The sequence below is a fragment of the Magnolia sinica genome, chromosome 7 (assembly GCF_029962835.1).
Source record: "Magnolia sinica isolate HGM2019 chromosome 7, MsV1, whole genome shotgun sequence".
In the NCBI taxonomy this organism is placed as follows: domain Eukaryota; kingdom Viridiplantae; phylum Streptophyta; class Magnoliopsida; order Magnoliales; family Magnoliaceae; genus Magnolia; species Magnolia sinica.
In genome coordinates, this window is record NC_080579.1 from 17,914,604 (window position 1) to 17,925,998 (window position 11,395).

At 41.1% G+C, this 11,395-nt stretch overlaps 1 protein-coding gene across 1 annotated transcript; it reads right to left on the minus strand.

Annotated features, from left to right (window-relative positions):
* Window positions 1–5,848: 5,848 nt before the first annotated feature.
* On the minus strand, window positions 5,849–6,367 carry LOC131250581 (uncharacterized). Its single transcript, XM_058250869.1, has one exon. The coding sequence runs from the start codon at window positions 6,365–6,367 to the stop codon at window positions 5,849–5,851; it is 519 nt and encodes a 172-aa protein (XP_058106852.1).
* Between the last annotated feature and the right edge of the window lie 5,028 nt (window positions 6,368–11,395).

An 11,395-nucleotide genomic window follows, 5' to 3' on the forward strand; every position in this document is an offset into this window, starting at 1 on the left:
TAACCTCGGTTGTCCTTCCTCCGTAATTTGGCTCATGAGTGGTAGATTTTTATATGCTCAACATTCCATGGATGAGGCAAAGGTCGATTCTCTAAGTCTTTAAGCCGGTAGGAACTGAGCTGAGCTGTACTTATTATTCGATAAAGTCCCTCCCGGGTCACTCATAGGGTTCCTACTCTAGGTTCCGAATTGTTCTAGAATGTCTTATAGAGAACCAAGTCTCCTGGTCGGAACCTTCAGATTTTGAATATGAAATTGTAAAATCGGGCGACCTGTTGTTGCCGAGCCATGGTCCTAAACCTAGCCAGTTCCCTTGTTTCTTCGAGGAGGTCAAGGCACATAATCATCTTCTCGACATTTTAGTTCTTGTCATAAGATTGCACACATGCTGTAGGGAGTCCCACTTCGACTCGGACGACCGCCTCAACTCCAAATGAGAGGGAGAACGGAGTCTCATTGGTTGAAGTTCGAGCTATAGTCCTATTGGCCCAGAGCATGAAGGGAGTTCCTCTGCCCAAGTGCCTTTCGCCTTCTCGAGCTTGGTCTTAAGATGGTTTTTTATTATCTAGTTAATTACTTCCACCTGCCCATTCAATGGAGAGTACGAAGGTGATGAGTATGCATTTTGGATGCCCAGCTTTTGACACATGCCAGGAAACTTATCATTGTCGAACTGCCTCCCATTATCCGAGACTATGGTATGAAGGATGTTGAACTGGCAGATGATATTTTTCCAAACGAAATTAGTGATCTTTTGCTCGGTTATTCTGGCTACAAGTTCAGCCTCGGCCTACTTTGTGAAGTAGTTGACTGCTACAATGGTGTATCGAGTCTACCCTTTACCTAGGGACAGTGGCCCTATGATATCGATCCCCCATTGGGTGAATGGCTAGGGTCCGGTCATAGGAGTTAACTCTTCAGAGGGTTGTCTAGGAACAACTGCGAATCTCTGACACTTATCGCATTTCTAAACAAAATGCCTAGTACAACCCCAAGTGTAGAGTTGCGATGTAGTAATAATCTCGGTGAGACCGAGGTCGAATCCACAAGGACTAAACTTGTACGTATTCTGAAAGTAAATAGAACTAGAACTAGAACTAGAAGAAGATGTAAATCTAAATATGAATAATTGGAAAGAGTAATTGTGAATGATAGAATTGAAACTTGTGAATTTAAAGGTGGGAACTAGGGTGCCAAGGATCCACTTGTAGCAATTAAGATGCTATGTTACTTGATTCAAGAGATTCTATTGGAATCGGAGTCCTATCTTATCCAATTGAAAAGAGAGCTGATCAAATCTTTGAACTTCTCATTGATCTAGCCTCAATGGAAGAGGATTGTGAAGATTGGAAGGGATTCCATCACTAAACCATGCCCAGGAGATGATGGTAAACAATAGGATTTACCAATCCCACAATCTCAAATAAGAAAGGAAGATATTCAAAGCTATTGCAACGTTTATTGTAATTTGAGTCACAACAAACCATAGAAAATTGAAAATATTCCTTAAAATCAAACTAGAAATCAATGAAGTTGAACATAAATAAGAATCAAAGCAAAGTAAACATCTCAATCACGCTACATGCTTTACCTCTTATCCCTACCTAAGAGATTTAGCCAACCATAAACATGATTGAACTAAGAACTCTTAAGAAAAGCATAAAAATAAACTAAGGAAGAAGAAGAAAACTCTTATTAGCGGCTCTCCGCCCGTTTACTCCACTTCTTAAACCCTAAAAGATGCTTTGGAGCTCCTAAGAACTCCTATTTATAATTAGGGAACTCCAACTTTCGCACTGAATTAGGAAAGTACAGAAACCTCCTCAAATTAACGCAGTCCGCGTAAAATCTGTGTGACCTTCGACTAGTCGAGGGTAATCTTCAACTGGTTGAAGGTCATCTTCGACTAGTCAAGTGGAATCTTCGACTGGTCGAAGGTCACTTGAATTTAAAAGATAATGTTACTAGATTTCAAGCCAAACTTCCTTGGGCTGGTCGAGGTAGAGCTTAGGTTGGTTGAGGCAAAACTTGGGCTAGTCGAGCCAGAGCTTGGGCTAGTCAAATTTCACACGTATTCCTTTTCTTCACTTTAAAATCTTCGATTCTCTTCATTCCTCACATGATATCCTTAGATCTTTGGCATGTGAATTCTTCAATCTTGGCCTTCTAAGATCCATCTTTTGCCTTGGTAATTCTTGAGCATCAAATCCACGCTTTTAACATTCTTTACATTCTAAGCTCTGAGATTCACCTTACAATACAAACATGTATAAAATATACCATTAAGCATTATCATATTCATAAAACCAAGATATAAATAGGAGAAAATATGCAATATTTGACACTCAACAAGAGTCAGCCAGAAGTACCCTGACCGAATAACTTTGTGGGTTAGGGCTCGGCCGCCAGAGTGATTGCCACATATTCCTTCGTGAATTTTCTTTAGGATGTATTCGGCCACTTTTGGTCGAAGGCATCTGAGATACGGCAAGGAAAACTCTTTTTTGTATAGGACGTCCCCGATCATCGTGTACTGGGCTGATATGGATCTGAGTCTATGTGCCTCCAATCTGTCGTCAAGGAGGTCTCCTTTTACAAGGTACTCTATGATCATGTCCATCCAGCTTGGAGTTGCATGCATGGGTAGAACAACTTTCGGCCTAAGCTGATTGATGCTCGACTCAGCTAAAAACTCTATTGGGACGGTCCTCGAAATGTCCCCCTCAGTTGCGGATGCTAGCTTTGCTAGTACATCCTCCCACTAATTTTCTGCCCTTGGAATCAAATTGTCACCAGACCTCTAGAATTTGCTCTTCAATTCCCGATACTCACGCAGATATGCAATCATTCTCACCTCCTTTACTTGGTATTCATCGGAGATCTGGTTGGCAACAAGTTAAGAATCACGGCGAACCTCAAGGACTTGAGCTCTCATAGTCATCACTAACTCGAGTCCTACTAGCAGCGCTTTGTATTTGACCTGATTCTCAGAGCGTACTGAATCAATGTCAGGTCAGGGCCTAAGAGGATGATCCCAGCTCCAACGTGCTTAGAGTTGGACGATCCATCCACATACAGCTTCCAGGAGCTCTAGTAGGTTTCTACATTCTAGGCATTTTTATCCAGTTGGTCTGCCCTGTACTGGTGGCTAACCGACATGCTTTAATCCTTGATCCAACCTGTTGGTCGGGTCAGGGGATTCTCCTAGTTCGTTCGAGGCAGGCTTGTTTTCCTCATTAGTGAGCTCGATGATGAAGTCAGCCACTGCTTGACCTTTGACGGCGATCCTTGAATAGTATTTGATATCAAGCTCGCTGAGCTCGATCGCCCATTTAGTGAGCCTTCCTAACCCCTTGAGCCTCTGAAGTACCTGAGGGAGAGGCTGATCGGTTAAGACAACTATTGTGTGGGCTTGAAAGTATGGACGAAGTCGTCAAGATAAAATTATTAGAGCCAAAGCTAAGTTTTCCAGGTTTGGATACCATGCCTCGGCTAGGACCAAGGCTTTGTTGATGTAATACACCGGGCATTGTCTTCCTTCGGATGCCCGGATGAGGGCCAAGTTGACTGCAGTCGCGGAAGACTGTTAAGTACAGTAACAGGGATTCTCCATGCTCTAGCTTTGATATCAGTGAGGGTGATCCTAAGTACTATTTCAGCTACTGGAACACTTGCTCATAATCTGGGGTCCATTTTGCCTTCTTATTACCCTTCAGTTGCTGAAAGAAGGGGAGGCATTTGTTGGTTACTCTGGACACAAAACGATTGAGGGCGACGATTCTACCGGTGAGGCACTGGATTTCCTTCACCATCTGAGGTGACTTCATATCCAGCAAAGCTTTAATATTGTCGGGATTTGCTTCGATTCCTCTTTGGCTGACCTGAAAACTAAGGAATTTACTCGAGCTAACTCCGAACGCACACTTGGTCGGGTTCAACTTCATTTGGTATTGCTGTAAGATTAAGAAAGTCTCGTCGAGGTCGGTCGTGTGGTTGGTGACCTTGATTTTCTTCGCCAGCATGTCATCGACGTAAAACTCCATAGATCGTCCAATCTATCGAGCAAAAATTTTGTTCACAAGCCGCTAATATATAGCTCCAGCATTCTTCAATCCGAAGGGCATGACCTTGTAACTGTAAAAGCCTTTGTTGGTGATGAAGGTCGTCTTCTACTTTTTACATGGGTACATGTTATCTACTTATAGCTCGAGTATGCATCCATGAAGCTCAAGAGCTCGTGTTCGGCCATGTTGTTGACCAGTTGGTCAATTTTAGGGAGAGAAAAACTATCCTTAGGGCAGGCTTTATTCAAGTCGGTATAGTCAATGCAAACTAGCCACTTCCCGTTGGACTTCTTCACTAGGACGACATTGGCGATCCAGTTAGGGTAGTAGACCTCTTCACTAAACCTACGTCCAAGAGTTTTTTGACCTCTTTTGCTATCACAGCATATTGTTCTGGCTCGAACGCTCTCCTTTTTTGTCTGACTAGTCTGCAATCAGGGTCTACATTCAACTTGTGGACCATCACCTTAGGGCTAATGCCTGACATATCCTGATAGGACCAGGTAAATATGTCGGCATTGCATCGGAGGAGATCTATCATTTGTCTTCAGGAGTCAGGAGCTAGTAATGACCCGAGCTAAACTGATCAGGTTGGGTCGGACTCGTTAAGGGGAATAGTCAAAAGATCTTCTATCGAAGATCCTCTCTTTGATGAATCTTTCCTAGGATCAAGCAAGTTGACCACTAGGGCCTGGATGAGAGTTTTGGTTCTTAGAGCGGTTGAGTAACACTGCCAAGCTTCATGCTGATCTCCTCGAAGATAGCCGACCTCGTCATCAGTAGGAAATTTCATCATGAGGTGGTTTGTAAATACCACGACTCTCATGGAGTTAAGGGATGGTCGTCTGAGGATGCATTGTAGGTAGAGGGGCAGTCCACTACTAAGAAGTAGACAATCGTGGTAGTTTAATTTTGTCCTTCCCCAGCAGTGACAGGGAGTTGGATAGAACCCTCGGAGGTGACGTTGTCCCCTGCAAAGTCGTGCAGCGGGGTCTTAACAGGTCGGAGACGCGACCTATTAACCCCCATCTTATTGAACACCTCGATAAAGAGTATGTCGGTCGAACTGCCTGTGTCCACGAGAATGCGGTATACCTTTCGGTTAGCTATCGTCATGGCCACAACTAAAGCATCGTCATGTAGGTGATGGATATTGCGAGCATCCTCCTCAGAAAATGTCAGATTGCATGGGCGAATCTGTTATTCTTCGAACGGCCTGCTGGCGAGATGAATATAATGGTCTAAGCTAGCACTTCGAGCGTGGGCCTTCCGGGCTCGGTTTGAATCACCACCTCCTGTAGGGCCACCGTAGATAGTATGGATTTTGAGGTTACCATCAGTGGCTCTTCTGGGCTGCTCATCTTTCCGATCGGTCATTCTCCCTTGATGTATTCTCCTAGGTGCCCACTGCAGATGAGGGCCTTGATCTCTTCCTTAAGGTCGAAAAAGTCACGGTGGAGTGGTAGTGATCACAGTGGAAGTAGTAGTATTTCCATTTATCCCGTTGGTTTACACTAGTTTTCATATAGCTCGGCCATTTCAGTAGTCATTTATCTCGTACTTCTAAAAGGACTTGTTTCGGCATTAAGAGGGGTGTATGAACTGAATCGACTCTCAGGATGTCTGCTCGGCCGCTGACCTCTAATTATACCCTCGTCTAGTCTCTTTTTGCTGAAGGGTGCTCGGGATGGGGCTTCCTCTCCACGTTTCTTATCCTTCGTCAAGCACTCGGTGCTTCGAGTAGCCTTTCAAGAACTGGAAAGTTCCTCAGCATTAGAGTACTTTTACACCCAATTCATGAGCTCACCTAGAGTTGCTGGAGGGTTCTTGCCTATTGAAAAGAGGAACCTCCCTTCCCTGAGACTGGCTATCATGGTGGTCAGGGATATTTTGTTCGAGTAGTCATTGACCTGCATTGCCTCCCCATTGAATTGGATGATGTGGTCCTTCAGCGTTTCACCTTCTCTTTGCTTGATGGTGAGTAGGTGAGTGGACGGTTTTCTTCGTTCTTTTCTGATAATAAACTGTGTTAGGAATGCCTTGCTGAGATTAGCAAAGGAACTGATCAACTTTAACTTCAGTTGCTTGTACCAGCTCTGCATAGCTCTTGCCAAAGTTAAGGAAAAGGAATGGCACATGATTGGCTTGGATGCCGATTGGAGCTTCATCCAAGCTTTAAAGGATTCCAGATGCTTAGTAAGGTCCCCAGAACCCGAGAATGGGGTGATGGGTGGCATTCGGAACCTTGAGGGTAGGGCAGAGCTTATGTTGTCGTCGATGAACGGTGGCTCTGTTTCTTCCATTATTGCATCTATCGAAGCTGGGGCTTATGCTCGATAAGCTTGGCTCATGTCGCTGATCTGCCCTCATAACTCATCGAGCTGAACTTCCTATGGATCTTTGTTCTCAGCGACACCTTTGGGGGTCGGGTCTACCTCGGGCTTTTTCCCCCACCCCCTCTTTTCTAGTTTGTGATGTAAATCGGAAGGTGCCAGCACAGAGGTCCCCGAAACATGAGATGGTGCTTAGTTGGATACGTTATGGAATATGTCTTTTTAAGAATTTGCTGGTGCAGAGTCCTCAGCAGCTGCTCGAGCGATAGCCTCTTGGTTAGGGAGGGGGAGTTGTCTTTCTAGCATTTGCCTCATTTGGCCAAGCTCGTTGGCTAGCGTTTTGACCTGATTCTGCAAGGAAAGGTAATGACCTCCTCAGTTTCGAGATTGTTGTGTCGGGCCTATAGGGGCAGACTTGGCCTAGAGTTGGGAAGACAAGTCCTGACGATCAAGTTACCTTCTAAGCTTGGGGTTAGCAACAGCAGTGGTGGGAGGATCTTTCTTTCTTCCTTTTGCCATTGTGGTTCTCTGGTAAAGTAAGAATGACTTTGATGTCGTTCTCACAAACGACGCCAAAATGTCGATGCAAGAATCTGGACCGTCCTCTTCAGACCTCTGAGTACCTGCACAAGAGAAGAACAAAGGAGACCCTGGCTAGAGTAGGGGACCCTCCAATGCCAAAGTCAAGCTAAAAATTTGGGTCTGGTCGTGTTGAAGGTTTTATGGTGAGAGATTCTGCGTACCTTTCAGTGTAGGTGGTTCCTTTATTTATAATGTATGTAGGATAAGGTAGTCCTTAATCTTACGCACAATCTTCGCCGTTAGTCGAGATGTGAGCGAGTGGTGAATGTTGGTAGTTATCCTGGAGTCACACAGTGGACGGTTACGCACAGGTGATGGATGTCAACAGTTACCCTGGGGTCGTGCATACCCGAGGAAGATCATCCACCCAACTATAGAGGTAGGTTGGTCCTACCCTAATTGGACCATCATAGCTCGGTGCAACCCTGATCAGATCATTATAGGTCAACACAGTCCGGACTTCTTATTCGCTTTAGGTTGGGGGTCTAAGGTAAACCCATATATGAGTAATCTGAAGAGGCTATCAGGACTCATGAAGAAGTTAAAGGCTAAAGAAATTGGACATCACAAAGACCTTCTAGAAGGTCATTGCTTTGTTTAGCATACACAAGCGAGCTTCCCAAACATCATCCGGCATGCCTTTGACATGTTGTCATCCCCTTAGCTCGACCATCACGGATTGTTGGAGCTGACCCGAACTGAGTTCTCAGTTATTTGTGTCGAAGCCGAGCTAAACCAACCAATTGACTGGCCAAGGATTGCTATGAGGAGCTTGAAAGTTCTGTATTGGTCGGCACTGGTTAAATTCTCATTCGTCTAGGCTGTTGGCTTTTCCGAGCAAAGGGGTGTATCTATCTTCTCGTTGGTTCCTTTTATTCTCAATGAGCACTTCTTCATCTTCACTGATCTGATCAATCCCCAGGGCCTATTCTGACCGTGGGCTTCAGGACAATCCTTGTGAGGTACATAGGTGAGAGCTCAGAAATATGCACTGTCGAGGACTACGGTTAGGGATGTGAAGTCTAGCTTCTCTAGATGAGATGGTACAGGAGTGTATACTCATCAGCCCGAGCCATCCCTGAGGGCAGTCGGACCATATTTGCCCACAACAATAATGACTTCCATCGTTGAAACTTTTCTTGAGCTCACTGTGATGTTAATCCAACTTGTTCCTAAGGTCACATAGGCCTGGATGAATGGAAGACAGAAATATATGTGGCCTCCGATAAGTTTTCTATGGTTGGCATTTTATCCTCACTTTGTATTCCACCTTAGCCTTGGATCTACCTAGTTTTAGGCAGATAAAATCCATATATCGTGGTGGTCCTCATAGGCCTGCCTATGCTGAGCTTGTAGGGCAGTACACAACTCATTTCTGCTAGAACTTCGTGACCTTATAATCAATATGGATGATGCTGAGGGTCAAATATTGCATATTATCCCCCATTTATATCTTGGTTTTATGACCATGATAATGCTTAATGTTCTATTTTACTCATGTTTATGTTGGAATGTGAATTTAAGAGCTGGATGGAAAAGGGTGCTGAAAGCATGGATTTGATGCTCAAGAATCACCAAGGCAAGGGATGGATCTTAGGAGACCAAGATTGAAGAATTCACATGCCAAAGATCCAAGAAAACTAAGTGAGGAATGAAGAGAATTAAAGATTTGAAGTGAAGAAAAGGAATCTTGAAATCATCCTGAAAAAGCATATTCTGAAACTCTGAGTCATTTTGTGAAATTACGCAAAGTAAAGTCTATTTTGAGAAACTCCATAGAGTGAAGTCTATTTTAGCAAACCGCGTAAATTTGTGGCGGTTTCTAGAGTTTTCCAACTATGTGCGAAAGTTAGAGTTTTCCACAACTATAAATATGACTCTCCATGATGTTCTTAGGCATCTTTTAGAGTTTAAGGAGTGGAGCAAAAGGGTGGAAAATCCATCGTCAAGAGTTTTTCTTCTTCTTCCTTAGTTGTTTTCATGCTTTCTTCTAGGGTTTTAGATCCAATCATATCTATGGTTGCCTAAACCTCTTAGCTAGGGCTAAGAGGTGAAACTTATAGCATGATGGGATGTTTCTAATGCTTTGATTCATATTTATGTTAAACTCCATGGATTTTAATTTGATATTTAAGGAATACTTTCAGTTTTTAATGGTTTATTGTGACTCAAATTACAGTATATCTATTATAGCTTTAAGTATCTTCTTTTCCTGATTTGAGATTGTGAAATTATTAAGTCCTGTTGTTCACCATCATCCCTTGGGCATGGTAGGGTGATGAAATCTTTCATAATCTTTACAATTCTCCTGCTTTGAGATTATGTGATTAGTAAATCCTATTGTTTGCCATTGTCTCCTGGGCATGGTTTGGTGATGGAATTCCTACCAATTATCATAATTCTCCTTCATTGAGAATTAGGTCAATGGAAATTCATATTTGGTTTTATTGATATATTTTCCAATGGTATAAGATATGACTCTAATTCTAATTGTGTTACTTGAATCAAGCAAGAGGGCTCCCTAATCACTACAAGTGGATCCTTGGCACCCTAGTTCCCACCTTTGAATTTCTTAAGTTTCTAATTAAATCTCTCACAATTACTTTCTTTTATTTCAGATTTAGATTCATATATTTTTCTAGTTCTACTTCTAGTTGCTTTCAGAATACTCACGAGATTAGTCCCTTTGGATTCGACCTCGGTCTCATCGAGATTATTACTACATCGCAACCTTACACATAGGGTTGTGAACAAGTTTTTGGTGCCATTGCCAAGAATTAACGGTTATGTTTTTCTGAGATTAACTAGTTTTAGAATTAGTTTAAGATTAGGGTTTTTCTACTTTCTATTTTTAGGTTAGGGTTTTTTCAGAATTATATTAGAAACTAACTTAGCTTTCTATTTTTAGGTTTAGAAACTTTCATTTTTTATTTTTAAAAACTAATTTACTTTCTAATTCTAGGATAGAAACTTTCCTAAATTGTTTTTATAAAGTAATTTTTTATTTTTTAGAAACTTTCCTAATCCGTTTTTAGAAACTAATTTCCTTTCCTTTTTCTATTTTTAGAAATTAACTTACTTTCTATTTTTAGAAACTTTCTTTTTTCTTTTTTTAGAAACTAGGTTACTTTCTTAGTTCTTTTTTAGAAACTAATTTACTTTCCTTTTTTTTTTTACAGGATCCCAAAATAGAAACTTCTAATTTAGTAACTTCTTTCTATTTCCAGTCTTAGAAACTTTCCTAATTTGTTTTCAGAAACTAACTTTTCTATCTATTTCCAAATTTAGAAACTTTCCTAATTTGTTTTTAGAAACTAACTTTTCTTTCTATTTCTAGATTTAGAAACTTTCCTAATTTTTTTTAGAAACTAACTTTTCTTTCTATTTCTAGATTTAGGAACTTTCCTAATTTATTTTTAGAAACTAATTCTTTTTTTTTTTTCTTTTTTTTTTTTCTATTTCTAGATTTGGAAACTTTCCTAATTTGTTTTTAGAAACTAATTTATTTTTAGGACTAACTTTTTGTTTTGTTTTTAGGTTAGGGTTTTTTTTTTTTTTTTTTAGAAACTAACATTATTTTCTGTTTTGTAGGATCCTAATATAAAACTCTCCAAATCGGTAAACTCCTTCTAACTTCTCTTCTAATTACTTTCCATATTGCTGTAGGATTTTTCTTTTATTCTATTTTAGGCTTAGATTTAGAATATTAAGGTTTTACCATATATATGCAAGAGTGGGAACGTCAATATGCTGAGATAATTTTAGAGAATGCGAGAAATTGTGAAGGGCTGTCAGATGATTATGTTAGAAAATAATCTGTCTCAAAAATTTTCTGAGACCATCATCGAGAACCGACCAGAATATAATGCTCCACCAGTTAAGAAGTCTTTCGATGATTATAGGCGGGAGAATAATTACACTCAATATGACCTGTATTAGAGTGAGAACGAGTATCACCCATCAGACAAGAAAGAAATAATGCATGATTATATTATGGGTGATAATGCATACCAACAAATATCCAACTTTCCCACCTATGACCCATATGACAATGATTAGTGGAAACATCAATATTGGAGAGATGACCCAACAAGAGATTGTAGTGATTATTCTCTTACATCCCCTACATTTGAAATCCAACCAGAAACAATCTAAGAGGATTCACTTTAGAAACTCATGAATGCACAAGAGCAATTCAATCAATATCTCATGCAATCATTCGTAGCCATTAAAAAATCTATCGAATTAATTAAATCAACTAGGTTAGAACATCAGTCACACCTCAATGAGGGGGAAGAGGCTAGTTTATCACAGCTTCAACTAACCCAGAAATACAATGCGAGGAAAGTGATCCTAACTTGCTTGCAAAGGGTACTTAAATTGAGAATGAAGAGTTAGATTGTGGTAATGAGTATA

What these genes read in the sequence shown, in the direction of transcription:
- LOC131250581 (XM_058250869.1), bottom strand. Translation starts at nt 6,367, where the DNA reads ATGGAAGAAACAGAGCCACCGTTCATCGACGACAACATAAGCTCTGCC.